Source organism: Harpegnathos saltator, unplaced genomic scaffold, assembly GCF_003227715.2.
Source record: "Harpegnathos saltator strain DR-91 unplaced genomic scaffold, Hsal_v8.6 scaffold202, whole genome shotgun sequence".
Classification (NCBI taxonomy): domain Eukaryota; kingdom Metazoa; phylum Arthropoda; class Insecta; order Hymenoptera; family Formicidae; genus Harpegnathos; species Harpegnathos saltator.
Genome location: NW_020229987.1, coordinates 2,240,696 through 2,257,129, shown reverse-complemented (window position 1 = coordinate 2,257,129; position 16,434 = coordinate 2,240,696). Strand labels below are relative to the sequence as shown.

The 16,434-nt window shown below is 31.1% G+C and overlaps 2 protein-coding genes across 4 annotated transcripts in view; one reads left to right on the top strand and one right to left on the bottom strand.

Annotated features, from left to right (window-relative positions):
- Window positions 1-16,434, top strand: part of spri (Src homology 2 domain-containing protein sprint) — a 251,680-nt gene that overhangs the window by 44,924 nt on the left and 190,322 nt on the right. The gene's annotated exons all lie outside the window — the stretch shown is intronic.
- On the bottom strand, window positions 10,312-16,051 carry LOC105189925 (aminopeptidase M1-A). The gene is made up of 7 exons (XM_025298046.1): window positions 15,436-16,051; window positions 13,128-13,635; window positions 12,444-12,908; window positions 11,711-11,894; window positions 11,312-11,471; window positions 11,130-11,214; window positions 10,312-10,732 (listed from the first exon to the last, which is right to left on the bottom strand). The coding sequence occupies exons 2-7, from the start codon at window positions 13,628-13,630 to the stop codon at window positions 10,366-10,368; spliced, it is 1,764 nt and encodes a 587-aa protein (XP_025153831.1). The 5' UTR covers window positions 13,631-13,635; window positions 15,436-16,051; the 3' UTR covers window positions 10,312-10,365.

Below are 16,434 nucleotides of genomic sequence, written 5' to 3'. Positions count from 1 at the left end.
AGGAGCGATTACAATTGCGATTTGCGATTCGATTGTATTCGCATTCGTTTGTCGTCCGCAGACGCGATGCACCTGTTGCAAACGCGTTACACCGGAAAACATGCGAACGTTCGTTCAAGCCGGCTGTTCTCACAGGGACGACATGAGAGTGCTTTGATCAACATGAATTGGCGCAATGTCGAAGGTGATCGAACTAAGACGCTGATGTTAGGCAACGGGATACCCTATTGACCCCGCCGTCTCGGAACGAAACGCGCTCTGGGAAGCGGGAAATTAAATTCATCGAGAGCAAATCGGGTTTACGTACGCACTCAGCCACCAAAAGGACCTAACGAACCAAAAAATGGGCCTCGGTAGAGGTGGCTTACGTACTACAACGTGTAATTCGGCGTGTTATTCCCGCCGAGATTTCAATCCAAATCCCCACGAGCGTCGAGATGCCTCAAAACATCCCATAAATTTTAAGTAATAAATATAATGCTATATTTCTCATACGTGTTGTCGATCATACACTCATTTTCGAGAGAAAGAAAAAAAGGAAGAAATGGAACATTTTAATAGAGAGTCGATTTTTCAACTCTTTCTACGAGAGGAATCGGAAATGGATCGGTCCGAAGTACAGTTCTTTTTCGACATTCTTTATTCTTTCTCGTATCTTTATTTGGAGAAAAAACTCGTATCAAATAACGCAATAAATATTAACAGAAATTAAAATTATTGTTGTTATAGAAAGAGGGAATTGAGAAAGTTTTTGTAGGATTTTTGATCGTATTTCTTTTATTGACACGACGTTAACTAATGAAGGAAAATTCCTGTTTGGACAAATGCACAATTTGCTTAAATTAAATTGATTATAATTAATTATTCATTGTTCTTTACAATAATTGTTTTAGAGAGAGAAAGAGAGAGAGAGAGAGAAAGAGAGAGAGAAAAAGCAAGGAATACATTAGTTTTATATCAAGCTTTACTAACTTATTTAAAAATGCATTAAGAGATTTTCTTTTTATAAGAAAGAAATTTTTACATATATCGAAATTAAAATTATGTTATTGATTAGGAATACAAAAAAAGATTTCATTTCAACTTATATTTTCGTTTATATCAAATTCGAACCATTTGCTCAATTAATATTTAAAACACCATATGGTGTTTTTAAGTTAACAGTAGTGGTTTGTCATTGACATTCGCCGATTTTTTATTTTGTTACAAAATAAAAAATCGGCGCTTGTTACAAAATAGCGACGAGTTGAAATTGAGATTTCTATAATTGCGAAAAATTTTCGTCTTTCTGAAGTTATTTTCTTTTTCAACGAGGATCGATAAAAATAATGAGATCGTTAACGATAAAAGAAAGTTTCTGAGAGTATTGTGTAAAAATGTGAGAGCGATCCATCGATTGTTTTTTGAGATATCGTGTCCACCGTCTTTGAAAACCGTGTTTCGAGAAAACGCGTTTCAAGTTTAGTTCAGCTATTGTTAACAGCAGAATTTTGCAATTTACCTCTAGTCAATTCCGGGGCTATATGAAGTACCTTCCACTTCAGTAGTAGCATCGCTTCACGAAAACCTCTGTTGATGGCGAGCAATTCTTCTTTCGCACGTCGCCTCCTGCGCTTGCATTTCGGCTATATCGATGCGCGCTCAGTCTTGATATTCATAATATGCGACACAATTGTGACCAATATTAATTTCTAATGCATGCATTATTAATAAATATGCGACAGCACCTTCATTAAAAGTGCATGCAGCAATATTCGAAACAATTTCAAATCAAATTGTTCATATTTTCATTTACGTTTAGCATAAATCCACTGACGCATCTCTCCAGTAAATTGTCACTAAAAAGTTGTTCATATATTAGACAAATGGCTTTAATCACATCATCGTGCATCGGCGATTTATGTTGATATTGCTCCAAAGTTCCTTCGGCTTTTGCTCGCTGCCATGAATACCACGAGTCTGATCCTGGAGGGCAATTTTGATGACGAGACTTTTCATTTGTTGACGATTTGTGATATAGCGTAGTGTATATTGCGTCCTTCATTTTTATTACAGAATCACAATTCCGTCAGATAGCGAAGCCATAATATATTGTAAGTTCATCCATGAGCTTCCCAGTCAATTTTAACGGTTTTCTCTTTCTCCATGTACGCAGAAGGGAACATCAAACAATAGAGACCCGAAATCAGTGCCTCCAGAAACATGCGCACACAGAAGAATGCCATGTTCGTAAGCGCTCTACTGGCCGTGTCAGGTAGTAGAATTCGACCGCTCGAACGCTCGATCCCGTTTTACTCAACTCTCCGTAATTTCGTCATTTTTGCAGATATCTATATGAAATTTTCAGGATATATCGAAACTTGAAGCTTTAAGAAAATGTACAAAAAATTCGATTTTTTTGACCCTGCTAGATGTATATAATCTCTTAATTAATGGGGCAACACCATCACAAGTTTCTATCAGAATTCTATAACCTTCAGTCGCCATTTTCTTCTGATTAAAAAACAAAAACAATGTATGTTGAAAATGCTCTTTAAGAAATTCCATTTTTAAGATTCATTAACTTATTTACAAATGTATTAAGAGACTTTCTTTTTATAGGAAAGAAATTTTTACATATATCGAAATTGCAATTATTATGTTATTTATTAGGAATAAAAAAAAACATTTCATTTAACTTATATTTTTGTTTATTCAGATTCAAACTATTTGCTCAATTTTTAACATGCTCAATATTTAAAATATTGATAGATATTTTGCATTTCCTATTATTATAGTTGCCCACAAAATATTAAGTAAATAGGCTTATTGAGTTATTTACCGCTAGATAGCACACGATTGTTTTCTTTTCTCGCAATCCAGACTTATTCAATACTTGTATAAAAAAATGAAAGCAGTATGTAAAAATATAACTACTCAAATATGAATTTTTGGAAGTCGGGATTGCTATATGCCGTCCTGACTTATAATACAACAAACAAAAATAATTTTATTTTGAATGTATATATTTTAGAGAAAAAAAGAAAGGAAAGAAAAGGGACATTTTAATAGGGGGTCGATTTTTCAGCCCTGTCCACGAGCGGAGGAAAGTTTTAGGGTGCGCAGGTGCACTGGTCAGCCTAGAGGCGATTTCGTAAATTACCATGTTACAAATTACGAATCGAACACACGTTGGGGGATTGAAATAGATCAGTTCGTTAATGAGGTCATTTAGTAGGCGCAACATACGATGAATTGCGGAAAAGTGCGAAAACATTCTCTTACCGAAATCTATGCGGACTGTTTTGCTTCGAGTGAGCCAGTAGAGATATTTTTATTATAGCTTGTCTTCTCCTCCAACTATCTCCTACAATTATCATGTTCTCTATCGAAATTTTTATCGCATACAACATATGTCATCGCGATAGTATTAATCCTCTGTCTCTCTCTCCCCCTCCCCTCTTTTTCTCTGTTTGTTCTCTGTTCACTAGAACTTCACTAGTGTTTGGTCTCACTAGAGACAAATTGCGATAAGACTATTATTACGGAGTATATTCGAAGAATCGCATGCGTGTATATATATATATATATATATCCGTAAAAAACTTACCTTATTTAAAATAAGGTTAAAAAATGTGTGTTTGTAGGTGTTTGAGTTTATATGTATTTGAGTTTATGTGTGTGTGTGTGTGTGTGTGTGTGTGTGTGTGTGTGTGTGTGTGCGTGCGTGCGTGCGTGTGTGCGTGCGTGCGTGCGTGCGTGTGTGCGTGCGTGCGTGCGTGCGTGCGTGCGTGTGTGCGTGCGTGCGTGCGTGCGTGTGTGCGTGCGTGCGCGCGTGCGTGCGTGCGTGCGTGCGTGCGTGTGAGCGTGTTTTACGTGTATTTGTATATGTGATTGTGTGTACGTACATACGTCTGTGTGTTTGTGTGTGTATATATGTGTGTGCGTGTATGCATGCGTGTGTCAACTTGAAATTGATGAAATTAATAAATTACATATATATATATATATATATATATAGTTTGAGATAATGAAATTAAAACATATATATATATATATAAGGAAGACATATATATATATATATTGTTAAATCAATAAATAATATATATGTTGTGTTGTGAAGGAATATCCGACGACGAATTTTCTTAATATGAAATTTATATTTTTCATCTTTGGCTACAAATAACTCAGTAATGAGAGCATTTAGGGCAAAAATAAATTTTATTTCCGTATATATTATGTAATAAGCTCCTGTTGATTCGATTGCGTCTACTTAGAACTTGATCTGACCAACCGTTACAGAGCTACAGCTATTTGGTTATTTCCTAACTCAGGCTGTCGCGTAAAATTTGCGCTCATTTGCTCGCTTCGCGTGAACTTGGTGCGAGACACTATACCTATTCTATCCTTGACGATTTTTCCTCGTCGATATAACATCGATGTCGTTTCCTCCCTGCTACGCCGAGAGGGAAACGCATCAGATAAGAATTTCAGCTGTAAATCAGCACGGCGTATCAGATCAAACGGCGGAGTCAGCGGTATGCAAGAGCAAGCACGAGATGACATTTGGCGAAAGGGTTCTCTCAATGTACGAGAACGAGAGAGACGGAATAAAAAAGGAAGATCCAGCAAGGGTAAACGGAGACGGGAGAGGGAGAATAGGAGATTCAAAAGCAGGATATGATCCATGAGTTGAAAAAAACTCCAATATCAGTTTCTAGTTTCCTCTTCTTTTCTTTTCTCTTCCTTTGTTTTCTTTATTTTTGCTTTATCTCCTTTATCTTCGCTTTCTTTCTGTAATTTTCTCTTGTTCCACTTTTATTTTACTTTTATTATTACGACGACCGATTAATCACTAAAAAATTAATAATTAGATTCTTACATAAAACATTTCTTTGATTGATTTAAATGGCATCTAATGCTAATTTTTTCAAAATATAAGCAGCTTCAATTTCCTGCATGAGAAATTTTCTAGGGCATAATTGAGATCTGATTTCCAAAAAAAGAAAAAATAAGATAGGAAATTTCCTATTGGAAAATCTACGAAGAGCCGGATTAGAAGTATAATGTTTTAAAAATGCAATTCTAATTGAGAAACTCAAATTCCATTTTCTCTAACGAGTTTTCTGTACTTTTCTCTTTTCCAGTTTCTATTTTACATTTATATTAAATAAAATATTTGAAACATTTTGAGTATTTACATATCCTGCAAGTATAAATATTTAAAAAGCGCAAGTGTCCAAATTATTTCAAATATTTTGTTTAAACTCAGTTAATGTGTCTACATACTTCAATCTCTGTACTAATAATTTAGAATTGGAATAAGAGTGAATGTTACAATATAATCTATTTATTTATTAGGTATGTGAATTAATTCGGTCCATCGGTGGTCAATTGCTGTACTATGTAATTTTTTAACCTTTAATGTCTGCAAAAGGCTTTATTTTTTAATTTTCATATCTGGCAATAATATTCAGTTGATAAATGTTTGGGTTTGTAACAATAATATCGTGTTCACCTGATTCGAAAATGTCGAAATTCGAGCCAAAAAAGCATCATTTCCATCACTGCCGTCAAACCATTACTGCCGAATTTTACCAACAACAATTGATCCGTTTAAACAACGCATTGAACAATAAGCGGCCGGAATATGCAAAGAGACACGACAAAGTGATCTTCCAGCACGATAACTCTCGGCCACATGTTGGAAAGATTGTGAAGACCACCTTGGAAGCACTTGGCTGGGACGTTTTACCTCACGCGCCGTATTCACCAGACATTGCTCCATCCGATTATCACTTGTTCAGATCGATGGCACACGGGCTTTCAGACCAGCACTTCAACAATTATGAAGAAAGAGAGAAATGGCTCAATGAATGGATCGCTTCGAAGGACAAGTCGTTTTTCCGTCACGGAATCCAACAACTGCCAGACAGATGGGAAAAAATAATAGCAAGCGATGGCAAATACTTTGATTAGTGTACTTTTTCATGTTTTTTCATACTAAAGTATTTTTTGGAAGAAAAAAACGGACCGAATTAATTCACATACCTAATAGAACAAGTTAGGTAATCTTATTTGGATCTATGTTAATAAAAATATGCTCAAACAATAATGCATAATAAACTATATAATAAATAATTATTTGACAAAATAAATTTGACAAAATTATTTGAAAAAATAAAATCTGTTTAATTATAATATCCACTTTTGTCCAGCAAGCTATAGATCTGTGGAAAATTTAAGCAATTTAATTTTTCATGTGCAAAAGTACTGACGTTATAATGACGAATGAAAAAAAATCGCCATAATATTTCTATTTTCGTTTTAGATGGAAAACTCATATTTAGATTAATAATAACATTTTCCAATTGGTATTCTAACTAATTATCGAATAAATCTGGATATTTTAACTGAAATTAACAATGTATCTGAAAAAATCTTGAGAAATCTTTATATATATATATATATATATATATATGCAAAAAAATATAAAGTCCCAAATATGCTATTCTCTAAGTGTAAAATTCAAAACTTTTTAAATTTCTTCTGATCTTCATTTATTTATTTTTACATTAAAATTTCATTTTTCTGCTTTTTTATTCTTTATGTACTATAATTGTTATAAAAATAAGATTTTCTGTTTAACATTATATCGACGTTACCGATAGAAAAAACGCAAGTTTCCATAGTAATATTTCCGTTTCGTTCTTAAACAGAGAATCCGCGTTTAGAATAAGAATTCGCAATAAATATCATGATCGGATAATCAATTTTAAGCTAAATTGGGAAGTTGTAATCAGAATTTACGTCACATCTGGGAAAATCCTGAGAAATTTCCATGCGAATGCACTTGCGCAACACCATTTCCATAGTATTACGAATTATTCGTCGGGTCGAGTTGGATGTTCCAACTTCACGCTGTCGCGTGAAAAACACATATGCAGGATTTATTTATCGGGCCCGACATCGCGGAATGCACCGGGTGGGGTTCGACAAAAAGCTGTCCGGTTTTTCAGCGACAACCAAAGAGATCACTGTGTTTTGTACTAAAATCCCCCACTTCTCTCTCGTGTATTCGGATTATATTTATTTATAATTTAATCTGCTCGAAATCCAGAAACTGATGGAAGCCGATTAGAGGAAGCTCTTCACTCCCTGATCTATTTCCGTCTCTGTCTAATGTTAGAGCACGCGAATGCACTGTCTCGTCTACTGCTGCCGCTGCTGCTGACCGGGACGTATTGTATCCTCGGCGCCGACCGATGTCGTATCGGTCTCTGCGATCACGTTGTTATTAATATAATTAATAATCCCTGTTGATGCGCGCTGATTAAGTCGCGACGCGTAAGTGCACAGAAATGAGCGCGACAACAGTTGATATCTCTTACGGAATATTCGGTATCTTAATATGGTGAAAATAGTATTGGTGTGTGTGTATGCGTGTGTGAAATAACATCGATCCTGCTCGTTAACGAACGATTTAATCTCGCGTTAATTCACCGGCTACGCGTGGGTCAAACCGCGAAACGTGAGTTGAAGACGCGCGAGTGAAGTGCGAAGGTCACGCAAGCGAACAGTATGCTGGTGTTTTGCGACGTGATTGTCGGTTTGGTGGACGCTAGGCGGAAAAGGTGAGCCCCTTTTAACGATTGCAGCAAGTTCGAGCGTTTGCGATCGAGAACTTAGTTGATCCCGGGGCGGAAAGGAGACTTCTCATTCGTAAACATAGAAGAGTAACTTTATATCCATTGCTTTCTCATATGCAATATATTAATTATTAATTATTTAAACACAGGAAAGTATATATAAGAAAACGTGTGTGTGATTAAGTGATGTAAGCAATTTTGATGACATGCGATTGGAATCAACAATTTTTAGATATTAATTTTTTATTATAAGCGCCTATTGTTTTTAACATTTATTTTCTTAAACCCGCTAATACAGCTCATCAAGTTTAAATCAGGGTTCGTGCATTTGAGGATAATCGAGGATATATTGAGTATATATATATATTTTTATTTTTTACTTCTGTTGTTGTGTGTAAGTTTCATCGAAATCGAACTATTTTTATTTCCCTGTCATTTAGGGCACAAACAATAAAACATTGTTTGCCATGTGAATGATTAACCGCAACTATCAAGTCTCACGTTTCTTATGATACAGAAGAAAGTAAAATAATCTATCGATTCTACTTGTTTTTTGATTCGGCAATATATTCCTATATTAGGTCATAAAATTGGTTTCATTTCCATTACAAACAAATTTCCATTAAAACATGTAAAATTTATTTTGTTCTTTCAGTAGTTGCTTATTTCGTATCTCAATTAAATATATAATCATAGACCACAGTTGTTGATTATCAATACTAAAATTATTACGTGCAAATATATATATCTGGAACAAATAATTTAGATATTAATTAATGAATAATAATATTATAAAAGTCAATATAATAATAAATATAACGATGTAGTTTCTCGCATTTTAATAAATTAAAAAATAACTTAATGTACACGAATATACACATGAAGAAAAATTGGAAAAGTTAATAAATTGCTATAGAACTTTGTAATATAAAATTTACCTGGTCCAGCTCTTCCTTTGAATATACACTCATAATAATATGACTAATTAAAGTGCCATTACCAAAATCATTAAATCTATAAAATTGACAAACATCGGATTTAGTCTCAATAGACACAACATTTACAGTGATAAACAGCATAAATTTCTCATGGAAAGTAATACCTGAGTATTGCTGTATTATAATTTTCTAACACATATTTCATCACAGCATCTTTTCTCGCGTGTCTTTTTACAACAGAAATATATAATCGTCTTATTTCTAATTCTGCTTGTTTTTCAAAATTTGAATTCAGCATCCAATATAAATAACTCGTAATGATGTTTGTTTCTTCTGAACAGACTAAGTATTGTACGAAATCCGAACTTTCACCTTGAACAATGCTTTGCAAAATCTCTTCTGCAAGCCAGTCTGTTAACATCATTCCTGTGCATAATATCCAGTCTTTCCACATCAGGTTAATTCTATGATATACGTGAAAGAAATAAACAGTCATAAGAAAAACTTCTCGATCTTATTTCTCAACTAGATATTTCATCCATCATGATATATACACTAGAGATATTATATAAAACTAATAAAAATTAACAAGTGACAATTATTAAAAAAATTTACTCGTACAATTCAGGATTATGGATAGACTTTTGCAATTGATTACTGGCAGCTTTTCTACAGTTCCAAAGACCAAGTTTACAGGCCCACTTTAATGCTAATAATCTTAATGTACTTGTCATATGGTTTTCCTTTGCACTTTCTTCGTATGTTACATGTTGAAGAAGTCCATGTAGGATATTTAGAAAATGTTGCTTCTGAAAGTCGTTACGTAACATAAATCTTGCATAAATATCTTCTTATTTATGAAGATGTCATTTCTATGCAAGTAAACACCAAATGTGCAAATCACTTTTAGATTTGCACACGGAGTGCCATATTTTCTTATTTCTTAGGATTTATAGGTAAACATGTATATAAAAATATAGCAAAGAAACTTTATCAATGGAATTTAAATACTCACTGTTGCATTTGCTCTTAAATAATTTAAATAAACCGACATATTATCCAGAATATTAAACATAGGATACCACCCTATGTAATTCGTCTCCCGCTTTAAATATCGAATGATATCAATGAAGACAAATGAATCGAGTTCACCTTTAACCGCATAATAATACGAGTCACTAATCAATTGAGCGCGATTGAGAACAGGTATATTTAAATACTTGTCAAACTGTAGATAAGAGGAAATCATTAACCAGTTCCTGTAGTCATAATTAACGCGATATAAACCTGTCATGAAAGAAGTTAGGTACATGAGTTATTTTCAATTGTGCTTACCAAAAAATATTTTTGGACGTTTCATTTATCTATCATCAAATTATTTATTAACGTTGTAAACATTTTTAAAAAGAACGATTGAACGGTTTTTGAGGCTTATATAACGGGCAAATTCCTTTACAAAACGTATGCATATAATACATATGTATGTACGTTAATTTGTATATATTAATATAGTTATATTATATTATGTAATTAATATATATTTAATAATATATGCCCTTTATATAACATGTGCATATGTACATGTATATGTGTGTGTTTTTATATACACACGCAAGTAGATAACATAAAATACTCTACTGTACATAACTCGTATTACCAATAGTCCGAAATATTCTACACAAATATTGTTACTATTATAATTATTAAACTATTATAATTATATGTATGGACTAGGTGTAGTTTTCTTCTAAGATAAGATAGAATTATGAAGTAAATCGCAAAATATGTCATAGAAAGTGTTAAACAAAATGTGATAAGTTGATTAGATTACACATACCGATTTGTCCTACATTAAGTATGTAAAAATCATCTCTATCGATGTCATTAATAATATCCATTTGCTTTTGTCCAAACCAAATAATATTTGTGATATTGTAAGAAGTGAGATTTGATTTTGTAATATAATTTATAGGTATCTTCCATTTAGCCAAATCGTCAGAATTATCAAAAGTATAGCATATTATGCGCCGACGATTATTACTCTGGATGCTCAGTACAGGGTAGTACTTTGTCGTTAACCATGAATCTATGATTTCTTTTATTGTATATCTGCTCTTGTTTTCATGATTATAATACTTTTGCATAATGGTCCATAAATTATAAGTACTGGCGTGAAACAATAACAATTAAATTATAATTACAAAATTTAAACGTTGTCGATATTCTTCTTCAATATTCTTGCTAATATTTAATTAAAATATGCTAAAATTTATATATATACATATATATATCAATTCTTTATTAAATTTTGAACTGATTCATATAGTTATCAATTTAATAAAGTTAAAGTTAAGTTAAGTTAAGTTATCAATTTAATAACGTTAAAGTTAAATTAAGTTAAAAATTTAATAAAGAATTGTATTTCTTTACATTTATTCCGTATAATTTATAATGTTTGAAATATATAAATGGGATTTTGAGAAACTATACTAATACGCTTATAATTACGTTTCAAGTAAGATAAAATATAAGATTTCATTATAATAATGTTAGTCATACACACCGGCTCACTTTTACATATTCTTCAATTGCCTGTTGAAAAATTTCCGGAGTAAGAAGGTGGTGTAACATATGTATTAGTACAAATGCTATAATAATTTATATAAAAATGCATATATAAAATTCATATAACTTAAAATGATTAATTAACCGACTGATTATGATTAATTAAATATGAAGTTTCACCTTTCTTGTGATATAAGAGAGAGTAAAGTAATCCATCAATTCCATTATCCATCTTAGCTTTATGCATAATAGGTTTCGGCTCTAAAGAAACATCAATATTTAGTACAGTCTGTAAATTTTGAACTAGGAATAATTCTGTTAATCTTTCAATATCTTGTATCTAAAAGAAAAAGAAAATATAATTTATCACATTTAATACCAATTTAATATTATAAATGATATTGGTATTGTTCAAATTAATAAAAAGACAAAGTATTACCGCGATATTTATCAAAAATATTTACCAGTTCTTAAGTATTTTTAATAGATTAATTTAGCTAAATTAACAATATATATTAATTGCAAAAGAAATTTGTTTGTGTTTTACTAGTTCTGACTTGATTCTGAACAAGGTATAACCTGAGCTGTAATATAATAGCTGTAGAACGACGCTAAGATTTCGTTTATCCAAATGTCATTCTCTAATTTCAAACTGACAAAACCGACGAACCATTGGCGTGCCACTTCGTAAGCTACCAATGTCGTTACACTAATATTTCGACCAAAATAGTTTGAAGCTTCGTCGTACTTAATATCTTCTTCTCTGTAAATCAAATAGAAATATGTTTTTTCTCAAAGAATCTCGTCGTTATTAACATGTACAATTTAAGATCCCTGTTTATTATAATTAAGAATTATTTATGAGCCCTGAGTGAAATAACTAACAATTAGCTTAAGGCATAAAAGGCTTAATGTACGTGTGTATATGTAATTATACGTAGAAACTAGATCAATATCAGAATTATTACACCTAGGATTCTACGGAAATATGTGAAACAGAAACGTATTTTTAAGCAAATTTATTATATTTTTCTTCACCAAACATTTTAAAAAAGTATATAGTTCATGTAGTTTGTCATACATATATTTATATATTTATAAAAATGTTTGTTTATTCTTAGTAATTTATATAATTTATAAAACACCGTATTTCGTATTTGATTTTGTCTGTTCTTATGAATATAAATATTCTTTCTCAATACTGTCAACTTTGATACAAATATATGTTCTCGAAATTTACGTTTTTCAAGTTTCTTTCCGATGTTAACAATTTATATAAAATATTAATATTTTAAGAATGTATGTTAAGTACCTATAAAGAACGAGCTGGCGTCCTCCTGCAGATATCATACCATTCAGTCCATTAGGAACGATAATATAGTTAAGTTTCTCAAAAACGCTTAACGTTCTTATATTTGTGTATGCAGAAAGATAGACTGTGGCTGAATATGCTATATTATGTGCGTATTTAAACGTTTTCCATATATCTGTTTGAAACCACATGGAATTGATGCCTTGATAGCTAGTATATGTTGTTATATTACTGATTATTACAATCGCTAAGAGATATATTGACATCGATGGAGTTTCTCGAAAATACGTCCATCGTACACCTTGCAATTCTTCAGTCGTCCTTAATATAGGCATGTTCGAAAAAACAGTATAATATATAGGATGATTGATTGAAATGTTGAAAATTGCTGTTATTGTCGGATTGTCCCAGCATGGAAAAAAACTTCGTATCGCATTTCGTGTATATAGGTTCGTGATAAAGGGCCTATTGGATTTTAAGAAAGAACCATTATTAAAATAACTTCTGTAATCATTTAATCTAGATAAATAACATGTTAGTATATGCTTGTAAAATACGCTTATTATAAAATCTGTGTTTCAATAGCCGATTTTGAGTAATAAAGAAAATATCGGAATATTGAACAATAGCATATAGCAAATGACAATTTTATTATGCGATTGTAATATTTCTTCATTTACTTACCGGTAATTATACTCACTCGAATACGGAAAATAAATATTGTTTTCATTTTTAGATAAAATTGAAATGAGTTCGAGATATAAATAATATTGTCCAATATCTATGTTTCTTTCAAAAATTATGATTAAAATGTCATTTTCTTTGCAATGTTTAAAGTCCAACAGTTTATTAGGCTTATATCTACGGTCACGATAATGATGACTCAATGTTGACTGAACCGGTATGATTTCTGCGTTATGACTAATCGTTTCCATACCACGTACATGCAGATTTATGTTTGTCGTCAATTCTTTGATATGAATCATAATTTCAACCATAGTTAATATAATTCCTTCTTCCGGTTTTATCGTAAGTTGAATGTTATATTTCCTTGGCTTTACTTTAGTGATTGATGAAGGACCAGTTGTAAGCGAGCAATTCATGATATCCTTGAGATGTATATCAGCCAATGCCAAGGTGATCATGAGGACGATACTTAACAATAGCTTTAAAAATACCACCCCCATTGCAGCTGCAAATATATGCACGAATGGTTTATTTTTTAACTGTAAAAACTACTCAGTACTTGTGAAAACAATTATCTGTGTTAAAATATCGTTCTTTTAATATCTTTTATAACAAGACAGAAAAGTGGAGTAAGAAAGACAAAACAGGTAGCGCTGTCTATCTAAAGAGGTAATATATCATATATGGATCGAGAAGCATCTTTGATCGCACGGTACACTTTAGGTAATGCTAATGCCAGCGGTACTGTAACTTTCAAGCGTCATAACTCGAAAAGAACTTAATAAAAAATGACTTTATTATAGTGTTTTGGAAAGCTCTCGAGATACCTACAAGAATTTCCAATAAAAAATTAGGCATTCCATTTAAAAAAACAAAGTTAACCTTCATATGACCTTAGGATCGCCACCTATGGTCAAACTGATATGACTATTAAATAGATTTTTTAAACCGTACAACTTTTGTATCAAATATTTTTTCGTATCTTTCATATTTTTCGAAATATTTTAGCGTTCCCGGACTTTTTGAGGACCCTGTATATATATATATATACATATATATATATATATATACATATATATATAACTATATATATATATATATAGTTATACATATATATACAGTTATATTTAATCATCTTGTTTATACATACTTTGAAAAGCACTTAAGTAAACAAAAACCGTACAGAACACAATATAAACACAATGTCGTTTGTATGGTTTGAGATAAAGAGATTAGAAAAAGTCACAGTTATAATATGTACATAATATGCGGGATGTAAAGATAATACTTTTAACGAGCATTGAAATAATTTTTCGTGGAAAATGAACAAAAATAAAATTAGATTAATAACCAGTTAATAATAACATATCTTGTTGACAAATATAATTTGGAATTTCGGTGGCATCTACACACAATATTCGTTAAGAAAACTGTTTGATAATATATTGACAATGAGTCACTCGCAAAAGACAGAACACTTGAGTGTGATATCTTGAACATAAAAATAAAACATAAAAATAAAACGCAAACTATACTAAGGACTGAACATGTTAAAATACATATTTGTATCATTTGATTTCATCTGCGATATATAGAGTGTTTGTAATCTTAATTTTATCGAAAATTTCGCTGAGCAATTTGGAGATAACCTTTTCTTATTAAAATTATCCAGTGTCATAGTGTTATGAGCAAAATTATTGTTCATGATCACTGGTCTATTTTTATCATAACAGTTGTAGCTGAACTCTAAATTAAAATTTAATTAAATTGAAGACTTGAAGTTTATTGAAAATAATATTTTCGTTATCCATTTAGTCGTTCAAAGTTTATTTAGTGAAAATCCTTGCTTTGTTTCAATTTTATTTATGTCTTCAATACTATTACTTAACGTTTCTGATCAGGAAAAATTGACGTTATATTGCTCAGAAAACTTCTAGATGAAATTAATGTTGTGAATTTTTAAACATTCACCTGTATAAAAAATAGCTACTTCAGTAAAAAAGACGTGTGTTATTAATAACTGCAAAAATGATATGTTCAAGTATAAATGTCCACGTTTATCATATTCGTTTTTAGAAAAAGCGAGGGTTATATATATTTCCTAGAAAATATTTATAGTGTCTTAAAATCTGGAAAAAACACTTAGATTTTCTACTTTTAATGTACATCGCCTTACATGCCAAACAAATGCTGTACGAAAATATTTTCTTGCAATAATTAATTATATACATTTGACTATTGGTTAATAATTAATTGTATACATTTAACTATTATTACCTATAGCTTCAAGAAAAAAATAACTTACGATTATTATATCTTGACGGACTTACTTACAACTAATTTACTTACAACTAACTAACAATAATAGTAGTTATTATCGTTATATATGTGCGAAGTAAATAATGGCTAAATAGACTGATTATACATAGGAGACGCCTCTTGTATCGTTGCGTACATGCGTACGAGTATATTTATCGAGGCGACATCTATAAAATTGGTAATTGAAGCGATTTATCTGGAAAAATTGCACGTTCGCCATTAAACAATATATTATGCAATAAGTTATCCAGATGAGTTATTTAGATTAATTATAGTTACGAGTTATCTAGATGAGATAGAGAATGTGAAAGAGAAAGTATGTGTTTGATTGCAAATGACAATATTGATCATAATCATAATGACAATTTTCAGATATCAATTACTAATTATAAGCCGTCAGAGAAAGACTTTGCTTCTTTGTGTTATCCTGAAACATGACCCTTCTTGTTTATTTTATTCTTTGATCTTAATCGGGTTATTACATTTTATTCCAAACTTACAATAGTTGCAGCTAAACTAACAGTTAAAATTTATACATACGAAAACATTCGTAATAATGTTTTCGCAAGGATATTTTCAGATCGTAAAAATATTTTCACCGAAATAATGAAACAATATAATTTATTTAATAACAATAACATAACAATTATTCTACATGAACATGTATAGTTCAAAGGTTACAAAGTATATACACCAGTTCTTCTACATAAATCGCTTTTATAATAATCTCGTTCCCTTCATAATATTTCTCTTTTTCGTAATATTTATCTTCTTCGTAAATATTTTCCAACATACTGAATGAATAATTACTCATACTCTTAATTATGCAAGAATATATTATTTTATTTCAATATATCAAATGTATGTTTTAAATAAAAATTTGATGTTATAAAAAGTCAAAAGTCATATAATCTCTATGGTATGTAACTATCATGATGATTACCATTGTAATATTTCAATTACACCATATTATATATATATATAT